This window comes from Oncorhynchus gorbuscha, linkage group LG04 (assembly GCF_021184085.1).
Source record: "Oncorhynchus gorbuscha isolate QuinsamMale2020 ecotype Even-year linkage group LG04, OgorEven_v1.0, whole genome shotgun sequence".
In the NCBI taxonomy this organism is placed as follows: Eukaryota; Metazoa; Chordata; class Actinopteri; order Salmoniformes; family Salmonidae; genus Oncorhynchus; species Oncorhynchus gorbuscha.
The window spans coordinates 28,698,613-28,715,821 of NC_060176.1; the positions used below are offsets into that span (position 1 = coordinate 28,698,613).

At 41.2% G+C, this 17,209-nt stretch overlaps 1 protein-coding gene across 14 annotated transcripts in view; it reads left to right on the top strand.

Moving 5' to 3' along the window:
- The window catches only part of LOC124033942 (neuron navigator 2-like), a 145,841-nt gene that overhangs the window by 70,442 nt on the left and 58,190 nt on the right, over window positions 1-17,209 (top strand). For all 14 annotated transcript variants that reach the window (XM_046346445.1, XM_046346448.1, XM_046346447.1 and 11 more), the window contains one exon: window positions 12,813-12,935. In XM_046346445.1, the coding sequence (XP_046202401.1) occupies window positions 12,813-12,935 (123 nt within the window). The remainder of the gene's footprint in view (window positions 1-12,812; window positions 12,936-17,209) is intronic.

Consider the following 17,209-nt stretch of genomic DNA (forward strand, 5'->3'; position numbering starts at 1 on the left):
GTCTCATAGCAAAGGGTCTGAATACTTATGTAAATAAGGTTTTCAGTTTTCTTTTTTTAGTAAATTTGCTAAAATTTCGAAAAACCTGTCTTCGCTTTGTCATTATGGGGTATTTTGTGTAGATTGACGAGGGAAAAAAACAATTGAATCAATTTTAGAATAAGGCTGTAATGTAACAAAAATGTGAAAAAGGGGAAGGGGTCTGGATACTTGAAGCTTCGCTCTGTGAGTTCAATCCAGTAGAGTTGAACCTCATAACCTGTTTGTTTTCTAGTCAGTGCCCATGTTGAAGTCAGGGTCCATGTTGTAACAGGCCCCCTGCATACCTTGGCTGTCATACTCTGCAATTTAAACCAATGCTGTTATTATTATCATATGAATTTACACACTGGGAGCCAACTCTGCTGTGGATAACAGAATCAGGAGGGTGAACGGCCAAAATGAGAGCGTGAGACTAAGAAACAAGGCAGTAGACTATGTATACATTTTTGAATGCAGCTTCGTGGGGAACAGAAAGATATGTACTAGATAAAAAGGGACCTATGAGTAGCTAAGAACGGATATCTGAATACTGTATAGTCAAACATCAAAAAGCAACAAAAAACATCCTTACTACACTCCTCAAAGTCTCAAGAGGAAGGAAAATAGCCTTCTTTAGATCACAAAGTGTTTTGGTCCTCGACCCGACACAGACACGACCCCACCATGTATAAAAAATACATATTATTTATGTTTTTAAGATGATGGAATCGAAGGTTGTATGAACCAAAAAAGCAGCAAGTTTCTCTCGCTCCATTTCACTTCCGCAGAGTCACCTGCTCTGAAAGGGGTGGGGTTAAGTGCTCCCCCTGACACAATCAGATAACCTATTTCAAACCATGCACAGACACATACACACACACATGCACAGACACATGCACAGACACATACACACACACATTTGATTTAGTGGATCATGAAATCATTTTGACAAAATTAAGGCATTATGGTTTTAAGGAGGTAGCATTGAATTGGGTACAGTCATATCTAACTGACAGGAAACAGTCCACCTATATCAATGGTTCATTTTCTTCCCCTAATGTGTTAAACTATGGTATACCGCAGGGCAGCTGCCTTGGGCCACTTCTTTACTTAATATATACCAACGACCTTCCCTATGCCTTGGTTGAAACTCTATCTACTATATTTGCAGATGATACTACAATTTATGCAGCAAGACAATCGGTTCAACAGGTACAGCAGGCTTTACAAGGATATTTGGAGAATATCAGGAAGTGGGTTTGCCAAAACAAACTTGTTTTAAACACCAAGAAAACCAATCATGATCATGGTCGTCTCAAATAACTGATCTATGTAAAATATATATATATATATATATATATATATAAAAACAGCATGCATAATCTGAAGGATAGCTAAATATTTACCAGGACAAATTCTAAGGCAAATAACACAAGCATTAATTGAGAGTCAGGTGAACTACTGTTCTGTGGTCTGGGGAAATGCATCATCAAGTGAAGTTAGGAGGCTGCAGAATGCACAGAACAAAGCAGCAACAATTGTTTTAAGGTGGAGATATGGTTCTTCTGTTGCAGTCATGCGCAATGTTCTTGGTTGGTCATCAATCGACAAGATAATTGAAAAAAACATGCTTATCTTATTTTATAATATTCATCATTTAAAACAGCCAAGTTCTATTCACAATGGTATTCAGTTGGTAAGAGACAGACATTCCGTAAATACTAGGAATAGATTGTCCACCATCTATGCGTTATCCAGACAGAAAAGAGATATAGACAAAATAAAATTTCGATTTAGAGCAATACAGAAATTGAATAAATGAACTGAGCAAACTAGAGACCTTTCAATAAAAATGTAAACATTATTTTAAAACAATTTAAATATGTAACGGCTCTCTTCTATCTCCTCCTCTGACGAAGAGGTGGAACAAGGATCGGACCAAAATGCAGTGTGATGATGATTCATGATATATTTTAATGAAGGAAAAACTATACATGCAGAAACTACAAAAATAATGAAATGAAATCATGAAAACCGAAACAGTCCTATCTGGTGCAAACACAAAGACAGGAACAATCACCCACAACACCCCACAAAACCCCAAGACAAAACACACCCCAATAAACCCATGTCACACCCTGGCCTGACCAAATAAATGAAGACAAACACAATATATTACGACCAGGGCGTGACAAAATATAGCATATAGAAATGTTGTGGGACTATAGGAGATGATTAATCAATATTTTTTAGATTGAGTATTTATTGGGTCATTATGCTAGTGTATTATGTATGTTTGTAATAGTGTGTTATATGTGAAAGTGTGTTTGTATTATAAATTGTATTTGAATGTTTAAGGACTCTTGGAAGATTAGTCCAAATGGGGATTAAAGAGATTCAAATCAAATCAAAATGAAAACACACACACCTGGGCAGGTGAAGGCCCCAACCATTCCCCTGCTAGTGCAGTATGATCTCCTACAGCTATACTTAGGGATTGGCTGGGACGCCAGCCAAAGTGGTGCCTTAGTGTAGAGAGATGAGTGATCAAGTGCTGTACAGAGTTTAGATCCGGTATCATGTTCTGTACCACTAGCCTGGCCGTGTGAGAGAATTATGATGATATAGTGGATATAAAGGAAACACACAAAGGCTCTGAGGATGAACTATAGGCACAGGAGGGCGTGTGTGTGTGTGGTCTCGGCCTCGGAACAGGGTGATTGATGGTCGAAATGAGCCCTTATTCAAGTGACCAGATTACGCCTGTAGCCTGGGGGGTTGTGTGTGTGTGTGTGTGTGTGTGTGTGTGTGTGTGTGTGTGTGTGTGTGTGTGTGTGTGTGTGTGTGTGTGTGTGTGTGTGTGTGTGTGTGTGTGTGTGTGTGTGTGTGTGTGTGTGTGTGTGTGTGGTGATATGGTGGAGCCTCCCTGTGTCTTAACCATTTAAAACAGACACTGATAGCTTAGTCTCCTCCCCTGGCCTTGAATGGTTAACCACCAATGCTAGGTTGCGTTAGCAGCTAACTGATTAAAGCACGTGTTATAGGTTTGACCATAGAGGATGAGTTGGCAGTGGGATTCCACGCCCACCTACACATTATCTGTGCAAGTGGCAAGGTCACAAACACGGCCTTTTAATAAAATGTATCTTCTTAAATCAGATTTTAAACCTAACCTTTTGCCTAACCTTGAATTAAGACCAGAAAAATCCAAATGTTGTTTTCATAAATGTTTACGATATAGTAATCTATCTAGTTGTACTTACAGGTCGACTTACATTTGTCGTTCGTTATCTCATTCCAGTTGTGTAAAGGTGTTTTTATAATATATTATATTTATGTGGAGGAGTAAAAAAAAAAGATATATCTAATATTTTGAATTGGTTGAAAGTGAGAGGTTAGCACCTGGTGGTGAAACAGCTATGAAGACCGGAGGTGTTTTGATCCTCGGTTCATGCTGTGGCTTCTAACCTGGGTATGTGAAGTGTGCCTGATGTCGTGCTTTCAGTGAAGTGCTTTCTGGAAGCTCCGGACACGACAATGGGATGTATGAGCCTCCTGATCACTCTGCGTGAGAATGAAGTACCTCAGCCAGCACTGTACACCCACCCCCACCCCTCCCCCTCTCTTACCCTTTCGGCTTCTCTGGCCCCTGGAGATACCGCCCCCCCCCCCGGTCCAACTCCCCTCACCTCTCGCTCTGACTGGCTTGGGGGTGTGGTGTTCTCTTTGGACCCCTCCTCTTCTAAACCTTACCCCCTCCCCTCTTCACCCCTATCCACCTGGTGCTCTTTAGTAAGCAGACAGCCAGGCAGAGGCAGAGCTCTCAGTGAGTGGGAGCATGAGGAGTTAACAGAAGAAGCCTGCATACCAACACTGAGCACCCACCGAGGGACACACACTAGAAGCACACATATGGCATATTCACAGATACTTATACACACACATACACACACACACACACAGGCGTGCGCGAGAGACATACTTATGCACACACTTAGGTCTAAGTGTATAGTCATTACACACACACACGCAAGACAAATAAGGCAGAGTATATGTATGCCAGTTACACTGTTTCTACATATAATATTTGAAACACACACTCACACACATTCTGATCTTTATCGAGGGGGGGATCTTAACTCACCTGGACACGTTTGTTTGAGGTTGGACGCCCGTCATTAAAGATGTGCGAGGCGAAAAGGTAGGTCCCAATGGTGGGTGAACCAGAAAGTTAGATGAGTGGGGATAAAGGTGTGTGTGTGTGTGTGTGTGTGTGTGTGTGTGTGTGTGTGTGTGTGTGTGTGTGTGTGTGTGTGTGTGTGTGTGTGTGTGTGTGTGTGTGTGTGTGTGTGTGTGTGTGTGTGTGTGTGTGTGTGTGTGTGTGTGTGACTCTGAGATCTCGTCCTGAGTTGCTGAGCATGTAGCACCTCGACGTTGCCATTACCTGGTTTTTAGTGAGAGTGGCACTTCTGCTGTCGCCAGTTGCAGAGTTAGGGTCTATTTATTGTCCCACTGGGTGGGAACTCAGGGCGTAAAGCCCTCACACACAACAAATGGGTCCTTTTTGGTTTAGGCATCGGGAATTCCTTTCCGGAATTGAGTTAATTGAAATGCAATTTGAGCAGAACCCCGGTCAGTAGCCGTATATATCATGAGAGGTGAAGCTCAAATGTTTGCGCCGATGTCGCCGACTACCTTTCTGCAGTAAAGTCCATAGATACCAGGTTATTCTAGAGATGTTTATGGAATGACAAAATGCTTCTGAGCGGACATACTGTACAAGAGTAGGAGACAACGCCCCTCTGTGTGGCTGTTATTAGATTGAACCACTTCCTATGGTAGTTATTGGTGTACGAAGTAAGAGACCTGGCCAATTACAGTATCGTCGTCATCCTCCGCCTTCTTGTTCACCTGTTCGCCTCATACAGTGTCTCACCTCTGTATGTCTCTGAAAAGGGCAAAGGGGACAGGTGGCTTGGAAGAGACTGGTATTATGAGCGGTTGTAGATATGTTATAGAGAGGATGTAGAGAAGGTATAGAGAAGTTGTAGAGAGGTTGTAGATATGTGATAGATAGGTTGTAGAGAGGTTGTAGATATGTTGTAGAGAGGTTGTAGATATGTTGTAGAGAGGTTGTAGATATGTGATAGAGAGGTTGTAGATATGTGATAGAGAGGTTGTAGATATGTGATAGAGAAGTTGTAGATATGTGATAGAGAGGTTGTAGATATGTGATAGAGAGGTTGTAGATATGTGATAGAGAGGTTGAAGAGAAGTTGTAGATATGTGATAGAGGGGTTGTAGATATGTGATAGAGAGGTTGTAGATATGTGATAGAGAGGTTGTAGATATGTGATAGAGAGGTTGTAGATATGTTATAGAGAGGTTGAAGAGAAGTTGTAGATATGTGATAGAGGTTGTAGATATGTTATAGAGAGGTTGTAGATATGTTATAGAGAGGTTGAAGAGAAGTTGTAGATATGTGATAGAGGTTGTAGATATGTGATATAGAGGTTGTAGATATGTTATAGAGAGGTTGTAGATATGTGATAGAGAGGTTGTAGATATGTGATAGAGAGGTTGAAAAGAAGTTGTAGATATGTCATAGATGTTGTAGATATGTTATAGAGAGGTTGAAGAGAAGTTGTAGATATGTGATAGAGGTTGTAGATATGTGATAGAGGTTGTAGATATGTTATAGAGAGGTTGTAGATATGTTATAGAGAGGTTGAAGAGAAGTTGTAGATATGTGATAGAGGTTGTAGATATGTGATAGAGGTTGTAGATATGTTATAGAGAGGTTGTAGATATGTTATAGAGAGGTTGTAGATATGTTATAGAGAGGTTGTAGATATGTGATAGAGAGGTTGTAGATATGTGATAGAGAGGTTGAAAAGAAGTTGTAGATATGTCATAGATGTTGTAGATATGTTATAGAGAGGTTGAAGAGAAGTTGTAGATATGTGATAGAGGTTGTAGATATGTGATAGAGGTTGTAGATATGTGATAGAGGTTGTAGATATGTGAGAGAAGTTGTAGATATGTGATAGAGAGGTTGTAGATATGTGATAGAGAGGTTGTAGATATGTGATAGAGAGGTTGTAGATATGTTATAGAGAGGTTGTACATATGTTATAGAGAGGTTGTACATATGTTATAGAGAGGTTGTAGATATGTGATAGAGAGGTTGAAGAGAAGTTGTAGATATGTGATAGAGGTTGTAGATATGTTATAGAGAGGTTGAAGAGAAGTTGTAGTTATGTGATAGAGGTTGTAGATATGTGATAGAAAGGTTGTAGATATGTTATAGAGTGGTTGTAGAGAAGTTGTAGATATGTGATAGAGGTTGTAGATATGTGATAGAGGTTGTAGATATGTGATAGAGGTTGTAGATATGTTATAGAGAGGTTGTAGATATGTTATAGAGAGGTTGTAGATATGTTATAGAGAGATTGAAGAGTAATCCGAAGTTGTAGATATGTGATAGAGGTTGTAGATATGTTATAGAGATGTTAAAGAGAAGTTGTAGATATGTGATAGAGGTTGTAGATATGTTATAGAGAGGTTGAAGAGAAGTTGTAGATATGTGATAGAGGTTGTAGATATGTTATAGAGAGGTTGTAGATATGTTATAGAGAGGTTGTAGATATGTGATAGAGGTTGTAGATATGTGATAGAGATGGTAGATATGTTATAGAGAGGTTGTAGATATGTTATAGAGAGGTTGTAGATATGTGATAGAGGTTGTAGATATGTGATAGAGAGGTTGTAGATATGTGATAGAGAGGTTGTAGATATGTGATAGAGAGGTTGTAGATATGTTATAGAGAGGTTGTACATATGTTATAGAGAGGTTGTACATATGTTATAGAGAGGTTGTAGATATGTGATAGAGAGGTTGAAGAGAAGTTGTAGATATGTGATAGAGGTTGTAGATATGTTATAGAGAGGTTGAAGAGAAGTTGTAGTTATGTGATAGAGGTTGTAGATATGTGAGAGAGGTTGTAGATATGTGATAGAGAGGTTGTAGATATGTGATAGAGAGGTTGTAGATATGTGATAGAGAGGTTGTAGATATGTTATAGAGAGGTTGTACATATGTTATAGAGAGGTTGTACATATGTTATAGAGAGGTTGTAGATATGTGATAGAGAGATTGAAGAGAAGTTGTAGATATGTGATAGAGGTTGTAGATATGTTATAGAGAGGTTGAAGAGAAGTTGTAGTTATGTGATAGAGGTTGTAGATATGTGATAGAAAGGTTGTAGATATGTTATAGAGTGGTTGTAGAGAAGTTGTAGATATGTGATAGAGGTTGTAGATATGTGATAGAGGTTGTAGATATGTGATAGAGGTTGTAGATATGTTATAGAGAGGTTGTAGATATGTTATAGAGCGGTTGTAGATATGTTATAGAGAGATTGAAGAGAAGTTGTAGATATGTGATAGAGGTTGTAGATATGTTATAGAGATGTTAAAGAGAAGTTGTAGATATGTGATAGAGGTTATAGATATGTTATAGAGAGGTTGAAGAGAAGTTGTAGATATGTGATAGAGGTTGTAGATATGTGATAGAGGTTGTAGATATGTTATAGAGAGGTTGTAGATATGTTATAGAGAGGTTGTAGATATGTTATAGAGAGGTTGTAGATATGTGATAGAGGTTGTAGATATGTTATAGAGAGGTTGTAGATATGTTATAGAGAGGTTGTAGATATGTGATAGAGGTTGTAGATATGTGATAGAGAGGTTGTAGATATGTGATAGAGAGGTTGTAGATATGTTATAGAGAGATTGAAGAGAAGTTGTAGATATGTGATAGAGGTTGTAGATATGTTATAGAGATGTTAAAGAGAAGTTGTAGATATGTGATAGAGGTTGTAGATATGTTATAGAGAGGTTGAAGAGAAGTTGTAGATATGTGATAGAGGTTGTAGATATGTTATAGAGAGGTTGTAGATATGTTATAGAGAGGTTGTAGATATGTGATAGAGGTTGTAGATATGTGATAGAGATGGTAGATATGTTATAGAGAGGTTGTAGATATGTTATAGAGAGGTTGTAGATATGTGATAGAGGTTGTAGATATGTGATAGAGAGTTGTAGATATGTGATAGAGAGGTTGTAGATATGTGATAGAGAGGTTGTAGATATGTTATAGAGAGGTTGTACATATGTTATAGAGAGGTTGTACATATGTTATAGAGAGGTTGTAGATATGTGATAGAGAGGTTGAAGAGAAGTTGTAGATATGTGATAGAGGTTGTAGATATGTTATAGAGAGGTTGAAGAGAAGTTGTAGTTATGTGATAGAGGTTGTAGATATGTGATAGAGGTTGTAGATATGTGATAGAGAGGTTGTAGATATGTGATAGAGAGGTTGTAGATATGTGATAGAGAGGTTGTAGATATGTGATAGAGAGGTTGTAGATATGTTATAGAGAGGTTGTACATATGTTATAGAGAGGTTGTACATATGTTATAGAGAGGTTGTAGATATGTGATAGAGAGATTGAAGAGAAGTTGTAGATATGTGATAGAGGTTGTAGATATGTTATAGAGAGGTTGAAGAGAAGTTGTAGTTATGTGATAGAGGTTGTAGATATGTGATAGAAAGGTTGTAGATATGTTATAGAGTGGTTGTAGAGAAGTTGTAGATATGTGATAGAGGTTGTAGATATGTGATAGAGGTTGTAGATATGTGATAGAGGTTGTAGATATGTTATAGAGAGGTTGTAGATATGTTATAGAGCGGTTGTAGATATGTTATAGAGAGATTGAAGAGAAGTTGTAGATATGTGATAGAGGTTGTAGATATGTTATAGAGATGTTAAAGAGAAGTTGTAGATATGTGATAGAGGTTATAGATATGTTATAGAGAGGTTGAAGAGAAGTTGTAGATATGTGATAGAGGTTGTAGATATGTGATAGAGGTTGTAGATATGTTATAGAGAGGTTGTAGATATGTTATAGAGAGGTTGTAGATATGTTATAGAGGTTGTAGATATGTGATAGAGGTTGTAGATATGTTATAGAGAGGTTGTAGATATGTTATAGAGAGGTTGTAGATATGTGATAGAGGTTGTAGATATGTGATAGAGAGGTTGTAGATATGTGATAGAGAGGTTGTAGATATGTGATAGAGAGGTTGTAGATATGTTATAGAGAGGTTGTACATATGTTATAGAGAGGTTGTACATATGTTATAGAGAGGTTGTAGATATGTGATAGAGAGGTTGAAGAGAAGTTGTAGATATGTGATAGAGGTTGTAGATATGTTATAGAGAGGTTGAAGAGAAGTTGTAGTTATGTGATAGAGGTTGTAGATATGTGATAGAAAGGTTGTAGATATGTTATAGAGTGGTTGTAGAGAAGTTGTAGATATGTGATAGAGGTTGTAGATATGTGATAGAGGTTGTAGATATGTGATAGAGGTTGTAGATATGTTATAGAGAGGTTGTAGATATGTTATAGAGAGGTTGTAGATATGTTATAGAGAGATTGAAGAGAAGTTGTAGATATGTGATAGAGGTTGTAGATATGTTATAGAGATGTTAAAGAGAAGTTGTAGATATGTGATAGAGAGCTTGTAGATATGTGATAGAGAGGTTGAAGATAAGTTATAGATAGGTTGTAGATATGTGATAGAGGTTGTAGATATGTGATAGAGAGGTTGAAGAGAAGTTGTAGATATGTGATAGAGAGCTTGTAGATATGTGATAGAGAGGTTATAGATATGTGATAGAGAGCTTGTAGATATGTGATAGAGAGGTTGAAGAGAAGTTGTAGATATGTGATAGAGAGCTTGTAGATATGTGATAGAGAAGTTGTAGATATGTGATAGAGAAGTTGTAGATATGTGATAGAGAGGTTATAGATATGTGATAGAGAGGTTATAGATATGTGATAGAGAGGTTGAAGAGAAGTTGTAGATATGTGATAGAGAGGTTGAAGAGAAGTTATAGATATGTGTTAGAGAGCTTGTAGATATGTGATAGAGAGTTGTAGATATGTGTTAGAGAAGTTGTAGATATGTGTTAGAGAAGTTGTAGATATGTGTTAGAGAAGTTGTAGATATGTGTTAGAGAGCTTGTAGATATGTGATAGAGAAGTTGTAGATATGTGTTAGAGAAGTTGTAGATATGTGATAGAGAGTTGTAGATATGTGTTAGAGAAGTTGTAGATATGTGTTAGAGAAGTTGTAGATATGTGATAGAGAAGTTGTAGATATGTGTTAGAGAAGTTGTAGATATGTGATAGAGAAGTTGTAGATATGTGTTAGAGAAGTTGTAGATATGTGTTAGAGAAGTTGTAGATATGTGATAGAGAAGTTGTAGATATGTGTTAGAGAAGTTGTAGATATGTGATAGAGAAGTTGTAGATATGTGATAGAGAGCTTGTAGATATGTGTTAGAGAAGTTGTAGATATGTGATAGAGAAGTTGTAGATATGTGTTAGAGAAGTTGTAGATATGTGTTAGAGAAGTTGTAGATATGTGTTAGAGAAGTTGTAGATATGTGATAGAGAAGTTGTAGATATGTGTTAGAGAAGTTGTAGATATGTGTTAGAGATATTGTAGATATGTGTTAGAGAAGTTGTAGATATGTGATAGAGAGGTTATAGATATGTGATAGAGAAGTTGTAGATATGTGTTAGAGAGTTGTAGATATGTGATAGAGAAGTTGTAGATATGTGTTAGAGAAGTTGTAGATATGTGTTAGAGAAGTTGTAGATATGTGATAGAGAGGTTATAGATATGTGATAGAGAAGTTGTAGATATGTGTTAGAGAGCTTGTAGATATGTGATAGAGAGGTTATAGATATGTGATAGAGAAGTTGTAGATATGTGATAGAGAAGTTGTAGATATGTGATAGAGAAGTTGTAGATATGTGATAGAGAAGTTGTAGATATGTGATAGAGAAGTTGTAGATATGTGATAGAGAAGTTGTAGATATGTGATAGAGAAGTTGTAGATATGTGATAGAGAAGTTGTAGATATGTGATAGAGAGGTTATAGATATGTGTTAGAGAAGTTGTAGATATGTGATAGAGAAGTTGTAGATATGTGATAGAGAAGTTGTAGATATGTGATAGAGGTTGAAGAGAAGTTGTAGATATGTGATAGAGAGCTTGTAGATATGTGATAGAGAGCTTGTAGATATGTGATAGAGAGGTTGTAGATATGTGATAGAGAAGTTGTAGATATGTGTTAGAGAGCTTGTAGATATGTGATAGAGAGCTTGTAGATATGTGATAGAGAAGTTGTAGATATGTGTTAGAGAGCTTGTAGATATGTGATAGAGAGCTTGTAGATATGTGATAGAGAAGTTGTAGATATGTGAAAGAGAGGTTGTAGAAAGGTCGTACAAAAAACAAGAGCGTTAAGTGTTCAGGGCAGTGTGTTGATAGAGCCTTTAGTGGGACGTTGACAATGCATCTCTGTGCGTTATTCTGTGTCTTTGCTCCTTCTGCAGTTTGTGTCTTCAATGGCCTGTCTATGCACAGAGGCAAAGGGCTATTTTTCACACCACATTGGTTGGTTCAGTTCCTGTGACTCCTCAGGATTGGTTATTTTTATTTATTTTACCTTTATTTAACTAGGCAAGTCAGTTAAGAACAAATTCTTATTTTCAATGACGGCCTAGGAACAGTGGGTTAAACTGCCTTGTTCGGCGGCAGAATGACATATTTGTACCTTGTCAGCTCTGGGATTTGAACTTGCAACCTTTCAGTTACTAGTCCAACACTCTAACCACTAGGCTACGCTGCTCTGACTCCCTGGTATTGTACAGTTAGTATATGTACGAGGTGTACTGTATGTGTACAGTCAGTGGTTGTGTGGAAGGTTTAGTGTCGTACCTACACGGAGTTTACCAAACATTAGGAACACCTTCCTAACATTGAGTTGCAACCCCTCCAACAGCCACAATTCATCGGGGCGTGGACTCAACGGGGTGTCGAAAGCGTTCCACATGGATGCTGGCCCATGTTGACACCAGTGCGTCCCACTGTTATGTCAAGTTGGCTGGATGTCCTTTGGGTGGCAGAGCATTGTTGATACACACGGGAACTGTTGTGAACTGTTAGATATTACTGCACTGTTGGCGCTAGGATCACAAGCTTAGTGAAGCAGGACTTATGTTACGTTACTAAAATGAAAGGCTGGTTAGTTGCCTAAAATAAATAGCCCGCTATTTTCTGTATTTTGACAATAACCACACTAAATCGTTATTCAGATGACAAAAATGTGACTAAGATTTGATTATATTTGAGTTAAAATGACTAAAACGAGACCTGGAAAAAAAAAGAGTGCCAAAATGCACCAGGGAAAACATCTAGGGACTGTAGGGGAAGTACTGGTCTAGCTGCACTGGTGTGTGTTTCTTTGTTCTTCTGTGCATGTGCACAGAGCCCCGGTGTGTGTGGAGTTAGTGCCCGGTCCAGTCGGCCAGCAGCCATTTCATCCTGATTGAGGAGACGGGTGCCTGGGACGGACAAAACAAGATGGATGTCCTTTCCTCTCCTTGTTGATTTTATGTCGAGCAGGAAGGAACGTCCGTCTCGTTTGTCCAGCCCAGAAAGGGATGGAGTTGTCGGCTTTCTCTGGGGTGTTAGACCAAGGGTTGGTCCAGGCTCTGTCTCCTTCTTCCCGGCTTGAAAGCTGACGTGATCAACTGTCAAAAGGGATGTGAAACTAATTGTCGTGTTATTTATTATTATTATTTTTTTACGTGAGCTTAGACTTTGGAAACCTTGCCTAATGTTGACCCTTGCCCTTTTCTGTTCTCAGCTACATGACGGACGGCGGTCTGAGTCTGTACACGCGGCGACTCAACCGTCTACCTGACGGCATGGCGGCGGTACGAGAGACCATCCAACGCAACACCTCCACGGGCCAGGGAGACGCTGACAGGTAGGACACGACACACATGCAGGCACACACACACACACACACACAGACCATTTCCCTGCATCATTGGGAGATGTCCTTACATTGGGTCAAGTTACAAAATGGTTGAATTTGTGTCCTTGTGACCTTGGAAATAGATAATTACAGGGAAGCAGTTTGACCTCTTTCTGGGAGAGAGAGAGAGAGAGAGAAGGAGGGAGGGGTTTAATGTGGATAATTGACAGCGGGAAATGGATGGAGGCATTACACTATTAAGATAGAGTGTGTGTGTGTGGGGGGGGGAGCGGACGGGTGTGTGAGACCGAAAAGGGCTCCTGTATGAAGGAGTCGAACCCCATTGATGTTGTTTCTTTGTTGGGTTGGTAAAGCTAAGTAAGACTGCAGCTAATAACTCCTCTCAATCTGCAGGTGTGAGTGATTTCCTGTTCTTCCATCGTTTGACCTCTGTTTCCCCTCCTCCTCTCCTTCTCTCATGCTAAGCCCTCACCTCTTCCCCTCTCCTCCCTCACCTCCTAACCCCCAGTGGTGAGGGATGAAAGCGTCCAGTCTCTCTCCTCTTCTCACCATGCACTGGCCCATTTGACCTTTCGACCTTGCCTCGCTACCACCCTGCTCATATCTTTCTCACCGCCCTTCACCTTTCATTAAGGTCTTAGAGAAACCCCAGAAAGCTTTTTCATATTGGTTGTTGTTGATGAGACAGAGAGAGAGAGAGAGAGAGAGAGAGAGAGAGAGAGAGAGAGAGAGAGAGAGAGAGAGAGAGAGAGAGAGAGAGAGAGAGAGAGAGAGAGAGAGAGAGAGAGAGAGAGAGAGAGAGAGAGAGAGAGAGAGAGAGAGAGAGAGAGAGAGAGAGAGAGAGAGAGAGAGAGAGAGAGAGAGAGAGAGAGAGAGAGAGAGAGAGAGACAACCACATTTGAAGACCTATAATCAGACCTATGGGTCACCTAGAGCCCCAACTATAGAGTCATCATAAAGCAGGCGGTAAGGAACAAAAACCATTGTGACTACAACTCATATTTACTTTTATTTATTTCCCTTTTGTACTTTAACAATATGCATATCGTTACAACACTGTAGTAAACACAGAAGTAAATCAACAACAGAATGGCTTCAACAGAAGAAAATACGCCTTCTGGAGTTGCCCGAGTCCTGACATTACAGTTGTGTGTATTTATAGTATGACATAGAATCAGTAGTGTAAAACGGTGTAGAGTTTATTTTTTACTTTAATCTATCAGGGATGTTATTTTGTTAATAGTGCATTAATACTTGTGCCAGTAGTCTTTCTCTGTTGGTAGTCCCGACAACACTTAAAGAGTGTTCCACTCCTTTCTGGGGAAAAAATGCAGAGAGATGGAGGGTTGGGGGAAGGAAAGGAGGGAGGGGGTAGGGGCTACATATGGAGAAGCCCCCCCCCTGAAGGAATGTCTGATAAATGTGGTTACTGGTTTTGGTTTGCATTAATTGGGAGAGATGGAAAGTGGTGGATAACTGTGTTAGCATAATATAGCAGGGCTGAAGTGGCTTCAGGGTAAAGTGTGTGTGTGTGTGTGTGTGTGTGTGTGTGTGTGTGTGTGTGTGTGTGTGTGTGTGTGTGTGTGTGTGTGTGTGTGTGTGTGTGTGTGTGTGTGTGTGTGTGTGTGTGTGTGTGTGTGTGTGTGTGGGGGGGGGGGGGGGCGCAGGGTCTCAAATGAGATCAGTCTAATTTAATAGATGACTGGGGGGTTAATGGAGCTGATTTGGGCAGATGGGGAGTTGGATTTGACACCTAAGCATCTTACTATGCCTAGTGTGTGTGTGTTCGTGTCTGCATGTGGCAGCCTGCTTGTGTGTGTGGGTGTGTGTGGGTGTAGTTGCAGCGCATCAGCTCCTTAGTTGGCCGCGTTGTAACGGGCTGTGGTAGACCACTGGACTGGAGACCTATAAAACAGATCTGTTATGCAGGTGAATGAGGACCCAAAAGCGACTTGGCGAAAACAGAGTTTTTAATCCAGTAAAGTTACTTTACAAACAAAAGGCATAATACTACTCGTAATGACGAGAACAGACTGGAGACTTGATCAAGAACTGCAGGTTGCCTCGGGAAGGCACTTGAACGTAGCAGACTCAGACACCTGCTCACCACGCAGCATCTGAGGGAAACACGACACGACAGGGCAATACATAGACACAGCACGGTGAACAATAGACAAGGATCCGACAGGACAGGAACGGAAAACAAGGGAAGAAATAGGGACTCTAATCAGGGGAAAAGATAAGGAACAGGTGTGGGAAGACTAAATGATGATTAGGGGAATAGGAACAGCTGGGAGCAGGAACGGAACGATAGAGAGAGGAGAGAGAGGGAGGGGGAGAGAGAGGGATAGAAAAAGGGAACGAACCTAATAAGACCAGCAGGGGGAAACGAACAGAAGGGAAAGCATAATGACAAGACAATCTAAGACAAAACATGACAGTACCCCCCCCACTCACCGAGCGCCTCCTGGCGCACTCGAGGAGGAATCCTGGCGGCAACGGAGGAAATCATCAATAAGTGAACGGTCCAGCACGTCCCGAGACGGAACCCAACTCCTCTCCTCAGGACCGTAACCCTCCCAATCCACTAAGTATTGGTGACCCCGTCCCCCGAGAACGCATGTCCATGATCTTACGTACCTTGTAAATAGGTGCGCTCTCGACAAGGACGGGAGGGGGGGAGGGAAGACGAACGGGGGTGCGAAGAAAGGGCTTGACACAGGAGACATGGAAGACAGGATGGACGCGACGAAGATGTCGCGGAAGAAGCAGTCGCACAGCGACAGGATTGACGACCTGGGAGACACGGAACGGACCAATGAACCGCGGAGTCAACTTACGAGAAGCTGTCGTAAGAGGAAGGTTACGAGTGGAAAGCCACACTCTCTGGCCGCAACAATACCTTGGACTCTTAATCCTGCGTTTATTGGCGGCTCTCACAGTCTGTGCCCTGTAACGGCAAAGTGCAGACCTCACCCTCCTCCCAGGTGCGCTCACAACGTTGGACAAACGCTTGAGCGGAGGGAACGCTGGACTCGGCAAGCTGGGATGAGAACAGAGGAGGCTGGTAACCCAGACTACTCTGAAACGGAGATAACCCGGTAGCAGACGAAGGAAGCGAGTTGTGAGCGTATTCTGCCCAGGGGAGCTGTTCTGCCCAAGACGCAGGGTTTCTGAAAGAAAGGCTGCGTAGTATGCGACCAATCGTCTGATTGGCCCTCTCTGCTTGACCGTTAGACTGGGGATGAAACCCGGAAGAGAGACTGACGGACGCACCAATCAAACGACAGAACTCCCTCCAAAACTGTGACGTGAATTGCGGACCTCTGTCTGAAACGGCGTCTAACGGGAGGCCATGAATTCTGAACACATTCTCGATGATGATTTGTGCCGTCTCCTTAGCGGAAGGAAGTTTAGCGAGGGAATGAAATGTGCCGCCTTAGAGAACCTATCGACAACCGTAAGAATCACAGTCTTCCCCGCAGACAAAGGCAGACCGGTAATGAAGTCTAGGGCGATGTGAGACCATGGTCGAGAAGGAATGGGGAGCGGTCTGAGACGACCGGCAGGAGGAGAGTTACCCGACTTAGTCTGCGCGCAGTCCGAACAAGCAGCCACGAAACGGCGCGTGTCACGCTCCTGAGTCGGCCACCAAAAGCGCTGGCGAATAGACGCAAGAGTGCCTCGAACACCGGGATGACCAGCTAACTTGGCAGAGTGAGCCCACTGAAGAACAGCCAGACGAGTGGAAACAGGAACGAAAAGGAGGTTACTAGGACAAGCGCGCGGCGACGCAGTGTGCGTGAGTGCTTGCTTAACCTGTCTTTCAATTCCCCAGACTGTCAACCCGACAACACGCCCATAAGGAAGAATCCCCTCGGGATCAGTAGAAGCCACAGAAGAACTAAACAGACGGGATAAGGCATCAGGCTTGGTGTTTTTGCTACCCGGACGGTAAGAAATCACAAACTCGAAACGAGCGAAAAACAACGCCCAACGAGCTTGACGGGCATTAAGTCGTTTGGCAGAACGGATGTACTCAAGGTTCTTATGGTCTGTCCAAACGACAAAAGGAACGGTCGCCCCTCCAACCACTGTCGCCATTCGCCTAGGGCTAAGCGGATGGCGAGCAGTTCACGGTTACCCACATCATAGTTGCGCTCAGATGGCGACAGGCGATGAGAAAAATAAGCGCAAGGATGAACCTTATCGTCAGACTGGAAGCGCTGGGATAGAATGGCTCCCACGCCTACCTCTGAAGC